The sequence below is a fragment of the Urocampus carinirostris genome, chromosome 5 (genome assembly GCF_059441175.1).
Source record: "Urocampus carinirostris isolate Australia breed hairy pipefish chromosome 5, RoL_Ucar_1.0, whole genome shotgun sequence".
NCBI lineage: Eukaryota > Metazoa > Chordata > Actinopteri > Syngnathiformes > Syngnathidae > Urocampus > Urocampus carinirostris.
In genome coordinates this window covers 43,792,817-43,807,167 of record NC_142353.1, presented here as the reverse complement: position 1 = coordinate 43,807,167, position 14,351 = coordinate 43,792,817, and the positions used below count along the sequence as shown (strand labels likewise).

The 14,351-nt window shown below is 40.7% G+C and overlaps 1 protein-coding gene across 1 annotated transcript; it reads left to right on the top strand.

Moving 5' to 3' along the window:
- Positions 1-1,962: 1,962 nt before the first annotated feature.
- On the top strand, positions 1,963-13,398 carry LOC148366481 (ubiquitin-conjugating enzyme E2 G1-like). The gene is made up of 6 exons (XM_088336933.1): positions 1,963-2,128; positions 7,631-7,733; positions 7,809-7,906; positions 9,716-9,894; positions 9,972-10,083; positions 11,900-13,398. The coding sequence occupies exons 1-5, from the start codon at positions 2,086-2,088 to the stop codon at positions 10,056-10,058; spliced, it is 510 nt and encodes a 169-aa protein (XP_088193059.1). The 5' UTR covers positions 1,963-2,085; the 3' UTR covers positions 10,059-10,083; positions 11,900-13,398.
- Positions 13,399-14,351: the final 953 nt, after the last annotated feature.

Sequence of the window (14,351 nt, the reverse complement as noted above, 5' to 3'; positions counted from 1 at the left end):
ATTGTCCTCCAGGCTGCAAGTTAAACAAGCCCACTGCCCCAGGATAGCTGGGATGGGCCCCAGCACCCCTGTGACCCTACTGAGGATAAATGGTGCAGATAATGGATGGATGGATGGATAACATTAGCATGTAAGTTCAGATATTTTTGCCTAGTATCCAAATCAATTTTTGTTTGTTTGTTTTTTAACTGAAGTTCTTTTGTGACACTAGGAGGCACTAAATATTACACACTGTCCCTTTTATAGAGGAAATATTTTACCTCCAACTTTTTAGGGAGACACCAATTTTAAGGGAGGAATTTGGTTCAGGGGAACATCATTTAGAATTTGATTTTAAATTACAATTAGAACTGTCTTTATTGTCATTGAAATCAATGTTGTGAAACATTGTATGCAAGAAGATTAGACATGACACTCCAGGGTCCACCCATCCATCCATTGTCTTTCGCTTATCTGGGGTCGGGGTCACAGGGGCAGCAGCTTTAAAAGGGAAGCCCAGACGTCCCTATCCCCAGCCACCTCCTGCAGCTCATCCAACGGGATCCTGAGGCGTTCCCAGGCCAGCCAATAGACAAAGTCTCTCCAGCGTGTCCTGGGTCGTCGCCAGGGCCTCCTGCCATTGGGACATGCCCGGAACACCTCCCGAGACGGGCGTCAGGAGGCACCCTTAACAGATGCCCGAGCTACCTCAACTGGCTCCTCTCAATACAGAGGAGCAGTGGCTCTACATAGAGTCCCTCCTGGATGACTGAGCTTCTCACCTTATCTCTAATGGTCAAGTCAAGTCAAGTCATTTTTATTTGTATAGCCCTTAATCACAATAAGTCTCTAAGGGCTTCACAGATTAGTACACTATGTTACACAGACTATTTTTCAGCCGACAAGAAGAGTAGGTTATTATTCATATGCAATGGAGTAGAAGTGAGTTTTAAGTTTAGATTTAAACATTTCCACTGAGGTTGCAGATCGGATCTCAGGGGGAAGAGCATTCCACAGCACCGGTGCCCGGATGGAGAACGCTCTCGATCCAGCAGAACACTTCTTTGCTCTCGGGATCACCAGAAGACCGGCACTCTCAGATCGTAGGCTTCGGACCGGGACATAGGGGCAGATCAGATCTGAAAGATAATGGTAAACCCAAACACCCTGCAGAGACACTCATTTCAGCCACTTGTATCCTGGATCGTGTTTTTTCAATCATGACCCACAGTTCAGGACCATAGGTGAGGGTAAGAACGTAGATCGACTGGTAAATCAAGATATGTATATATCTATATATGTATATATCTATATATATCTATATATATAGATATATATATGTCATTTTTGGTCAGTTTCGTGCTATATTATACTTTTTCACTATTTCATTCATCTCATCTCATCTCATCAGCCGTACCGCTTATCCTCATTAGGGTCGCGGGGGGGCTGGAGCCAATCCCAGCCATCTCCGGGCAGTGGGCAGGGGACACCCTGAACTGGTTGCCAGCCAATCGCAGGGCACACAGGGACAGACAACTCATTCGCTCATTCACACCTAGGGACAATTTGGACCGGCCCATGACATGAACTGTGCCGCACAAGCGCTAACCACTGCGCCGCCGTGCTGCCCCTATTTCATTCAACTACAACAAAAAATTAAAATAATAAACTTTACAAAAATTCAAAGACCCAGAACAAGTATCTGTTGTTTTTTAATGTTCTATCTTCTTGAGTAAAAAAAAAATGTTATTTGATTATATTTCACCGCGTGCTTCTTTAATAATTAACCACCGAAATTAGATTGAAAACGCATAGAAAGGATTTCAAACAAGGTCGTTTAACAAATAAACGAGATCAAAAGCAAACTTTGTATTTTTTGAATTATTTTATTTTTTGACGTATTTTTTATGTAATTTCAAAATCTAATTTTAATGTATTTCCCATTCATCACGTAATCACATTCACGCATGCGCAGAACGGAAGCCAGCAGCTGAATCTTGTGTCAAAACACAAGAGGGAAATCGGCAGCAGGCTGCAAATCTTTGCTAGCTTGAATTTTCCTCGGAGGATTTAGAAAACCACATTAAACAATAACGTACACATACCATGACCGAACAATCGGCGTTACTTCTTCGAAAACAACTTGCAGGTACGCTTTTTCTCATTGTGTGCGGAGGAAAGGAGTTTAATAGAAAGTTTACGTAGCTATCATTTACGTCCTAGCACTGCCAAGCTATCACGCAGGAGCGTAAATCGAGCACGGTGGCTTCTGTTTACTCTTCCAGTTGTAGTTTATTAAGGAAACAAATTGTTTTATTCACGATCGGATAAACATTTAAGAAACGAAAACACAATCGTAGAAACATAGCTTTGCTAACGTACTTCGTCACTAGATCGCTGACAGAACAAAGGAATTATCAGGACAAGGACCCAATTATGCTTCGCTAATAATAGATGCTCACAAATCGCAGTCTTCCTGAATTTGCAACTTTATACTGTCGAATTATAAATGCGTAGAGGTTTTAGGGGGGATTAAATGTTGCTGGTGGTGCCTTTTGTGTGTGTGGGGGGGGGCAAGTCGTCGTTGCAGACTCTGAATTGGAAATGAATTGTTGTCCATGTGGCGTCTCTGACAAACTATTGATTGTATTGACAGGATTCATCGTGCAATTCCAACTCGTGATGAGAAAGAGCAGGCTGGCACACGATGCACTTTCCAGGCTAGTGTGTCCTCAAAATGCCCTATATGACGTCTCATCTCATTAGCTGCACCGCTTATCCTCACTAGGGTCGCGGGGGTGCTGGAGCCCATCCCAGCAATCATCGGGCAGTGGGCAGGGGACACCCTCAACTGGTTGCCAGCCAATCGCTGCCAAATCTAACGTATTTTGCATGTCAAAAATACAAATAAGGAACCTACATCTTATCATTCGAACGGCAGAGCAAGAAATAAATATACAAACTGTAGCAAAGAAAACACATTTCATGGTTTTACTTTAAATCAGGGGTGTCAAAATTATTTTAACTCGGGGCCACACGATAGAACAAACATTCTGTCGGGGGCCAGACTAGTAGATTAAAGAGAAAGAAAAAGAGGGATAAAGAAATAAGAGAAAGAGGGAGGGAAAAGGAGAGAGGGCCAGACAAAGAAAGAGGGAGAGAGCGTGAGAAACAAAAGAGATAAAAAGAGAAGTTGTGAGAGGGGGGGAAAGAAAGGGAGAGGAAGAAAGAAATCCAAAGAGAAATAGAAAGACAGAAGGAGAGAAAAGAGAAAAGAAAGCGCGAAGGGTAGGAAGAGAGAAAGAGAAAAGGAAAAAAGGAAGTTAGCGCAAAAGAAGTTAGAAAGGAACAGAGAAAGAGACAAAGAGCAACAAAGGAAGAAAAAGAGAGACACAGAGAGTGAAAGAGACAGAAAGTGGGAGAAAATGGGTGGAAAAGAGGGAGAGAAAAGGAAATACAAGTACAGTGTCTTTGTTCGAGGCACCTTTCTTTGGCAGCATCAAGTTGACATATTTCAACCTGCAGCTTGTTTTTCTTTTGCGCTTCTCTGAGTGTTGTCTCGCGGGCCGGATTCAATCCCTTACCGGGCCTGATCTGGCCCGCGGGCCGCCTGTTTGACACCTGTGCCTTAAATGGATACCCAGATTCTAAAACATACAAAATGTGATGAAATGGTACATATTTTTTGCATCACATCTATATATTTCGTCGGTACATTCCAATTATTTTCTGGGAGAATGCATTTTGAAGACAGCCATTCTTGTCCTAAGCATCCCAAGCTGTGATGTGATCAGGGTAAAACCAGGCCCCTCGCAAGCTAGTCACCAAAATGTAGTCCCTTCTCAAGGTTTCGTTATTTTCCTCATGTTGAGGTTTTTGAGTTTTTCCTTGCCCTCATGTAGGTTTTAGATCAGGGGATGTTGTAATAATAGTCCGTGGTTTGTAATAATCTGTGGTCTGTGCAGGCCTTTGAGACTCATTGTGATTAAGGGCGTCACAAATAAACTTGACTTGACTTTGCATTTTATTTAGTCAAAAAGGTTTTAGGTGAAAATTTGGGAGTTTTTCCTGGAGAATGCTTAGGCGTGATGTTACAGGTGGGTGCAGCAATGGTACAACAAATGGTGGGCAGGCAAACTGGCAAAAATAACACACAGAGAGCTAACAGGGGCTAAACCTGCCGCGACACGGTAGGCTACCTGGCTGCTAAAGCCGGCTAACCAGAGCTGATCAGCGGAAAAACGGGGGGATGACAGACCAAAAGCATGCAGTAAGCAGCCAGAATAGCCGAGAGCCGACAACAACAAAAGCGGCCACGGCAACCAACACGAACCCATCCGAAAATATACCGAATGATTACGGCAGGCTAGCCCGCTGCTAATAAGGGCTTACCGGGACCGATCGACGGAAAAAAACGGGAGGCTGGCCGACTAAAAACATGCAGGAAGCAGCCAGGCTACCCTGACATCTACAACAAAAACGGCCATGGCAACAAACCTGAACCAGGTCGGGACATAGCAGGCTGCTAACACGGGCTAACCTAGATCAAACAATCGGAAGTCTTCGGCAACCCTGAGACTATAAGGAAGCTAACCAGACAATGTTATACCAACCTCAAAACATGCGGTGAAAAGTACAAAGGAAAAGCCACAATCACGTACCTAAGAGGAGGCATCATTATGTAGGACAAAATGGCCCTCAACACTCTCAAGTAACTGCATGAGGGAGACAAATTTAAGTGGTATATTCATGTCAATGGCTCCATCAAGGGTGGCATGAGTGCATTTGACTTATGGAAACTTTTTTATTTTTTTATAACCTTCCTGGAATACAGTGCAATTGCATCTACACTAGGGGGCAGTGGCGTTCTCAGTGGTAGTGCTACCAGCTCAGTAGCCTAGATGGTAGTAGAGGTAAGATCGGGCCCAAAAAAAGCACCCGAACCCGACGCAGGCCCGGGGGGTATTAAACCCGACCCGGACCCGGCCCGACTAATTAACTGGATTTGCTGGCCCGGCCCGAGGGGGCCCGAAATTACATATTTTATTTATAAGGAGGGGTGATTTATGATAACAAATTAAACTCTGCCTTTTGTTACAACATCTAGGCCTAAGTTAAATAAAACTGTATAAACATTTACATCTTTTATATTTCTGTGTCTGCACTGCAGATGTTACATTAAGCCACAATCTGTCATTGACGGTTTTTTTTTTGAGGTAGCGAAAACATTTAAAGGCGTCCGTCATTTTGACGACTTGATCATTGGGCCATAATCCACAGCAGCAGTAGTAGTACGCCTTTAAGATTTTAGCGCAGCACTTTCATTGAGAGGGGATGTTGACGTGTTGTGCCGACTCCTATGCAAATCCCCCCCCCCCCCCCCCCCCCTGATCGTATTCTATATAAAACGCTTATTAAAACAATAAAGCGAGCTAATTATAATCATTGGGAGATCCTAGTCTATATAACGCGTTTATTTAAACAATAAAGCGCGATCGTATTCTACAGATTGCGTTTTTTAACGCGGATGAAAATCTCACCAACGTCAATGTACGCTTCCGACAAAAGCGATCGTATTCTATATAATACGCTTTAAAACAAAATAAAGCGAGCTAATTATAATCATTGGGAGATCGCGTTTATTTAAACAATAAAGCGCGATCGTATTTTACAAAATGCATTTTTTTAACGCGGATGGAAAAGTCACCAACGTCACTGTACGCTATGATTTCCGCAACCACAACTAATTGTACACAAATAATATTCATTTGATTTACTATAATATCCGTACGTAATGTCTTTTTTATTGTGAATGAAACCCTGGTTGCATTGGATCCCGCGGTGTAAACAAATTGTTGTTTTTTTCATTTAAAATCGGAGGGGGGGAGGAATTTCCATAGGAGTCGGAAAAATAGCGATTACAGCTCCTTCTCCGTTTTATCCAAATTATTTATTTTATAACAAGTATTCCTTGGTCTAGTATCCATACATAGTTTAAGTATATATTTTTAATGAACATTTAACACATTATTAATTAATTAAAAAAAAAAAAAAAAAAAAAAAAAAAAAAAAAAAAAAAAAGCAGGACCGAACCCGACCCGACCCGACCGTATGACTGACATTTCAGGGCCCGACCCGGCCCGAAATTGCCTCGGGTTCGGGTTCGGGTTCGGGCTCGGGCCATAAATCTTACCTCTAGATGGTAGGGCGCCCGCTTTGAGACTGGGAGGTCGCTGGTTCGCGCCTCGGCCGAGTCATACCTAAGACTTATAACATTGGTAAAATGGCGGCGCCCTCTGTTGGCTGCGGCTGCATCGGCTCGCTACAACGGGTCAGGTGTATCGACTTTTCGTTCTTACAAAGAATGACAATACAAAGGAAATTATTATTATTATTATTATTATGTTTACATTTAGCCTCCAGCAGTACATTAAGCACAAAGTTTAAGCATTGAGTATAAGGTATTGATATGAAGTGTAGCAGGCCCTCAAGTTACCGCTTGAAAAAAATATTTTACACTGATGCGAAGAGAGACTGGGTAAAGAGTCTAACAAAAGTCTCCTTCTAGAGCACTTCCTCAATCTATGAAGGAGATGAAATGAAATGATCTGCATTTATATAGCGCTTTTCAAGTCAAGACTTCCCAAAGCGCTTTACAGTGTGCTTCACATTTCCCAATAGCGGCCGTGCAGCCATGTAAGGCGCTAACCTGCTTATTGGGGGCATTAGGGGTTCAGTGTCTTACCCAAGGACACTTCGACATGTAACACGGAGGAGCCGGGATTCAAACTTCGATCTCTTGATCGCAAGACGAGCGCTCTACCTCCTGAGCCACTGCCGCCCCACAAAGAGATGACCAAAGACTGGTGTGCTTCCTATGTTAAAAAATGTTGGCAGCAGACAGCATGAAGTCAAATAAATTAAACTGTCACTTAGACATTACTACTCTTTCTTATGCGGCGTGGCAAAAAATAATTGAGAAACAGTGATTTGTATTGATATGGGTCACAGGGTCTGGCATTAGATAGATACTTTATTCATCCCCGTAGGGAAATTCCCACTTCCAGCAGTATCCTTGTGTTGAAAAATAAAATAATAAAATAAAAGATATAGAATACAAAAATACCCAATATAACGTGTTAATATAGAGTATTTAAATAGTGCTACATGAAATACACACCGTAATAAAAATAGGGTAAAATGCAAATGTGGGGTTGGGGTTTAATGTGGGCTTTTACTCCCCCGGGTGGAGTTAAAGAGCCTCATGGCATGAGGGAGAATTGATCTCTGTCTGTCTGGAACAAGACTGTGACAGCAGTCTGTCGCTGAAGCTGCTCTTCTGTTTATTATTCCATTTGATCCAATCATCAGACGTCACATAGTGAATTAAAATGTGCTGATGAATTTTTTTTTGTCTGGAGAGGGGGTTTCACAAGTTTTGTCTTAAAATATATGGTGTGGCTCTCTCTCCAAAGAAATCCGTGTTTTTGCTTTTATGGCTATTTGGGTCAAAGAGGTTCCCAAACACCTGCACTACTCCATATAGCAACATCTATTGTTCAAATAATACACACTGTCCCTTTAAAGAACCATCAAAATGTTGAACGTTCGACTTGGTCATTGAAAGCATGTATTTTGTCTTTTCTTTCAGAGCTCAACAAGAACCCTGTGGAGGGCTTTTCAGCCGGCCTCATAGATGACATCGACATATACAAATGGGAGGTTGTGATCATTGGTCCCCAAGATACCCTTTTGTGAGTGAGCATGTACTTTCATTTTTTTACTTTGCTCCAGTCCAAACCAGTGAACGATGTTCTTTTCTCTTGCAGTGAAGGAGGTTTTTTTAAAGCATATCTAACCTTCCCATATGATTACCCTCTTCGACCTCCAAAGATGAAGTTCATCACTGAAATCTGGCACCCAAACGGTAAATGTCTTATGTCACAAACACGCGCTTTGATGAAAATGGTAAAATTAAGAAAAGGACCATGTAGAGCAAATAAGCTCAGCACAAAAATGACTACCGCATTCCTCTTTTTCCCATGTGATTTTTTTTCCCGCTTTCTTTTCCACAAACAAAAACTGAACTGTTACAGTTGCCCAGTTCAAATAACTCAGAATTTTGGAATAATGTTCTCACCGTATGTAATTATGTCGATGGGAGGGACATTCTCAAGTGCAGATCATTACGCAAATTTCCCACTTCTTTGGCTTTCTAACAATTTTAGCAATTTCAAACACCGTCATCCGATACTGATGGTATCAAATATCTGAAACCGTGCCCAAAGAGGCATGATCTGGTCTAGTGTCACTGGTCCATATAGAAAGAATTGGCTGAGCGATTGCCTCTCTTCTGCCTGCCCGGCTGGTTCGCCGCGCACTACGAGCGCTTGGCGCGTCCTTGCGGGCCTGAACTGTGTGCGGCCTTGAGATCAGCACGTGGGACACATTGCGACCATTAGGAGCACGAGACCAAATCTCTCCACGATGACGAATAAGGTGATGGCTTCAGATTTAACTCCATGTTTGCTGCTTCTTAGGAATGAGCATTTTTTTTTGTTTTTGTTTTTTGTACAAAGGGATCTCCCCAAATTGACAAGCATTATGGTAGGAAACTTGATTTTGTGTAGGTAACTTTCAGCGATTGAAAACTCCCATAATCTCCGTCTGTTAGTAAATTGTGTGTCCTATTTCAATCGGCCTTGTTCATTAAATCCATTTTTGGGGGATTAGTGATTCATATCAGAACTCCAAGTACTCAAAGTAATAACGTTTTTTTTTTTAAATCAGTGTAGGAAATTCCAGCATCCTTCAGAGAACAAAAAGGTTTATGGTGGAGCACAAGAGACAAATTTGTCGACTGATATCAGTAAAGAATAATTTGTTTCAATCCTGACGATTTTCAAAATTAAAGCTATAAAAATCCCTATAAACTTTTCAAATACAGTCCAAACGCCAACCCAAACTCCAAGATAAATGATAAAAGAAGAGTTTATTCGAGCGTGTCTGAGAGACTTGGATGTGCATGCGCCGTACAAGCAGCTTGATAGAGGTTGCAATGAAAATGGCGTCACCAAGTAGAATATTTTGTAGTTGCAGGCACCACCTTTAAATAAAACAACCCAATTAGTGGAGTAGTTACTTTTTAACATTTTTTATTTGTGTTTATTTTAGACCCAACTGAGTGTAGCGGTCTGAATATAGTAATAAGCAAAAACATATGGAATATCAAATAAAAGTGCGGGTTTTTTTTGTTTTGTTTTTTAAACGTGGAGGTCATGGAATCTATACCTTTTTCTTTTTTTAACTTTACAAAGAATCAAGTGCAATTGCACCTCCACTACATTAGGGAGCAGTAGCGCTCTCGTTGGCCTTTTTCGTTTACATTTTACCTCCATGCTGTGCAAATAGCACAGAGTATAAGCATTAGGTATGAAGTGTAGACCCTCAAGTGACGCCCCAAAGAAATAATTAACAGATTTCTTGGTGCGGCGTGAAAAGATTTCTTCTTCTGAGGGGGGCGTGGCAGAAAACAATTAAAAAGCACTGCATTACAGCAACAACTATTGCTCAAACAATACACACTGTTCCTTTATGGGTATCTTTTTTTTCTGAAATTGGGCAAAAGTGCAGGAGTTCTAGCCCCACTATTTGTCTTTCTTTGCAAAATTAATGTCAGACACATTTATTTACTGTCAATTTTCATCATTTTTTTAATAATTTGTCACCCACACAGTTGCAAAAAACGGGGACGTGTGCATCTCCATCCTGCATGAGCCCGGAGAAGACAAGTTTGGCTACGAGAAGCCCGAAGAGCGCTGGCTGCCCATCCATACGGTTGAGACAATCATGATCAGCGTGATCTCCATGTTGGCCGACCCCAACAGCGATTCGCCAGCTAACGTGGACGCGGCGGTGAGTTGATCTTTTCAAACTTATCCATGCGAACCTCTTGGAGTTTGGCATGACCATTTTCACGCTTTTCCTCACAGAAAGAGTGGAGGGAGGACCCAAATGGAGAATTCAAGAGAAAAGTCGCTCGGTGTGTAAGAAAGAGTCAAGAGATGGCCTTTGATTAGAAAGAAGCGTGCTGTGGCTTCCAGGGTAAGAACGCCGAAGTGTTCAAAATGTTTACTTGCCTTCTAAGCAGAAGTCGGTAAAGTAGCCCAACATTTTACTCAAGTATAGGTACTGTTACTTCAGAATAATATGACTCAAGTAAAAGTAAAAAGTAGTCCTCCAAATAATTACTTCAGTAAAAGTGAAAAAAACATGTAAGTTTTTTTTAAACAACCTTTTGATCAGATCAACGAATCATCAAAGTCGTTTCAATGAACAATAAATTAAATGTAAAATAGATTAAAATATTCAAGTACTTGAATAAACAAAAAATATTATAAATCAAAGAAATAAACTAAGCACAAGTAGCACACTTAAAGTCCCAACCCAAAATGTTGAAAGAGCCATATTGGATCAAAACAAACTGTCAGGAGCTGAAAAAAAAACAAAAGCCTTATATAAGCTTTATAATGAATGCAACACATGCTGTATGTATCTACAGTGAAGAAAATAAGTATTTGAACACCATGCTATTTTGCTATTTCTCCCACTTAGAAATCATGGAGGGGGTCTTAAATATTTATCTAAGGTGCATGTCCTCTGTGAGAGAGATAAACTAAAAAGAAAAATCCAGAAATCACAATGCATGATTTTTGAAGAATTTGTATGTGTGATACAGCTGCAAATAAGTATTTGAACACCTGTGTATCATCTAGAATTCTGACCCTTAAGGAGCTTTTAATCTGGCCATTAGAGGTCTACCTGCACTCTATTTATCATCCTGAATCAGATACACCTGTTTGAGGTCGTAAGCTGCATAAAGACACCTGTGCACCCCATAAAATCAGTAAGACTTTAACTTTTAACATGGTGAAGACCGAAGTGCTGTCCAAAAACACCAGAGACAAAATTGTACACCTCCACGAGGCTTGTAAGCGCTACAGAGCAATTGCCAAGCAGCTTGGTGAAAAAAGGTCCACTGTTGGAGCAATTATTAGAAAATCGAAGAAGCTCAACATGACGGTCAATCTCAATCGGACTGGAACCCCATGCCAGATATCACCTCGTGGGGTCTTAATGATTCCAAGAAAGGTGAGGAATCAGCCTGGAATTACACGACAAGAGTTGGTCAATGACCTGAAAAGAGCTTGGACCGCCGTTTCCAAGGTGACTGTAGGTAATACACTAAGACGTCATGGTTTGAAATCATGCATGGCCCGAAAGGTTCCCCCGCTTAAACCAGCACATGTCAAGGCCCGTCTTAAGCTTGCATATGAGGATTTGGATGATACAGAGGAGTCATGGGAGGTTTTGTGGTCGGATGAGTCCAAAATAGAACTTTTTGGTCATAATTCCACCAAGTGTGTTTGGAGGTAGAAGAATAAAGAGTACAATCCGAAGAACACTCCCTACTGTGAAGCATAGGGGTGGTAGCATCATGCTTTTGGGGTGTTTTTCTAAACATGGGACATCCTGAGTGCACTGGATTAAAGAGAGGATGACTTCGGCCGTGTATTGTGAGATTTTGGGGAACAACCTCCTTCTCCAGTCAGAGCATTGAAGATCGGTCGAGGCTGGGTTTTTCCACACGACAACGACCCTAACTACGCAGAAATGTTTTTATTTGATTTTCTGGGGGGAAAAAATTAAGATTCTTTTTTTTTTCCTGGTATTATGATATAGTACATGAACAAAAAATATATATATTTAAAACGAGTGTTACTAAAGGTTCAGAAATATATATTTTCAATAAAAGAAAATACAAAGGTAATGTAGTTTAAAATATTTCAGCAAGGGGTGCATCAATAAAAAGGTTGGGAAACACTAGTGTCATTTCTCTTTGTTTTCCGTCCTGTTTCAGGAAACGCCTCCGAGAAGGAAACGTCGCGACTCCTTGTTTTGCGAGAAGGAACGAATCATTCTCCTCGCAAGCCGCCACGAGAACCGCAAATTTGAGAACACTACCAGCGAAATTCACGTTACTTCCTACCTGGAATTGTATATTTAATTTTATTTATTTTGGGGAAAACTAACGATGTAAAATATGTGACTACTGTAAATGAACTTGCTTTTTTTATCTGCTGCTGAACACTTTCTACTTTGTACGACCAGGTTTTTATGCAATTTCGTGGTCAGGATTTAGAGGAACAAATGGAAGCCTGTTTTTTTTTTGTGTTATTTTACGTCATCAGCTCCTTTACTTACAAACCATACACATCATCTCCGAACAAATCGTCACCGATGTGTTTGTGATTCATGATTGGCTTTATTTCTTTATTTTGTTTTGCTGTCCAGAAAGTGATGATTAGGCATTTTTGTGTCCGTTAAAGGTTTTTCTTTGTATTTTGGGGAAGCCACTAGGGTTAAGCAGTGACCTGCAGGATCCCATCAACTCTATTTCGATGTTTTAAACCGAATCTTTTCCTTGGATGTCCCCGTATTAACTCAAAAGTTTGTGCCAACTCAGGATTTCACTCATGTTGCTAACAGTTATCAGTAGGGTATATATATACTTCAAATTGTGCATGACCTTTATCGGTCGATTTTGTTTTCAACCAAGGAAACCGAAAAACCTAAGCTGTGATCATTCTGGGTGCATAGTTTGGACTCCTCTGGCTTTAGAATTGACCCTAATCTGGTGATTTGAGATCCTGATGTGGGGAGGTTTAGCGTCAGCCATTGTTGAATCGGAGTAGCTGTTAGGATGTGTTTGCACATGAGGATTTTTTTCTTTAGGTGTAACCGGCAGTTTGTTGCACGTTTCACTTTTGTGTGTAGTTACTGTAGACTAGCTAGATTGAAAGATCAAACCGTTGCCTTCAGTTTTTGCTGGTGCACATTTAGCCAACAGGTATCACGTTAAGGTCACAATTTGGGTTACTTTTTTGCAAAAAGATGACAAAAATATTGCAGAACGCCACTTTTAATTGAAGTAAAATATGTGATTTACTATTTCCCCCTCCAAAATTATAAATACTAAGCCATGGCACCAACAGATGGATTAGAAAATTGCTTTTGGCACATGCAATCAGGGTTGAATGAGTATATATGAAGGACAACATTTTCCGACGTAAATCCCGAGTGAATGTGGTGTGTAATCGTAGACCTTTTCTTGAATTGACGATCATGTCGCCGCTGTCAATGTTTTCCGTCAGAATTTTTGCACCCACCATGACCTCCTCTGACCGGTGTTCACTGTATTTGCACAAATTCGGTGCGTTTTTCAAACATCCTCAAGCAATATGCTCTGAATATGGTGTCCGGGTTTACACCCGATAACAACGCGACTTGTTTTGGTTTCCATTTTGTGTCGACGCAATGTATATTGGACATGATGCTCAATAAAGTGTGTAAAATGACTGCTTTCTTTGGGTTTTGTTTAGCATTCATACTTTAAATTTCTTTCTAATTTGCAAGTGTCTCAATTTCTCTCGTTTTAACCCTACACCCCGACGGAGCTTTTATCATCGCCAGCGACTTTAATCGGGCATGTTTAACGTCTGTACTTCCCAAATCCATTCAATACGTGGACTGAGCAATTAGGGAAAAAAACACTGGACCGTGTGTACAGTAAGATCAAACATCTAGTTGGATCCGCCCATCTCTGTCTGTCCCTCACCCCCTCATACACCTCCGCTCCGGAGGAAAACAAAGCCTATACAACAAGGACAGTACAAACATTTTCTTTGTTCCTTTATCTCTGTTATCCTTATCCTCACTGTAAAATGTGGAACTGGAGTGCCACGTCCAATTTTGTTGTCACAATATATCCCATGTTGTAACAATGACAATAAAGGTATATTCTATTCTATTCTAAAACAACCGAAATGGTCTAGCTCAATGTCATGACTTGTTGTCAAACGCTGCTCTGAACCATATTTAGTAAAATCTAGAGTGACTCACTCAAAAATGTAGGTAAATGAATGAATGAAGACTTTATTTCGAACATTATGAAATAAAAACAGGATAAAAACAATGACTGAACAAAAATAATGTTAACATAACATGTTAAGAAAAGGGGTAGTAAGAAGCAGCTTATTTTTCCCTACCGCTTCATCTTCCCTATTAATTCCATTTTACAGATATCTACTCTTTTGTGTGTAATATAACAAAATCTCACGGATATATATATTACATAGGTCAGATATTAATGATTGTAATAATAACAATAGTCACATTTTTTATACACTAATCGTAGTACCCATCTATTAACGTTATAATGCTACTAGACACTAAATATTGTGACACCGATGATAATAACAAAAGCAATAATAACAGTTATGATATAACAGTAACAATAACAACAAAGTTAA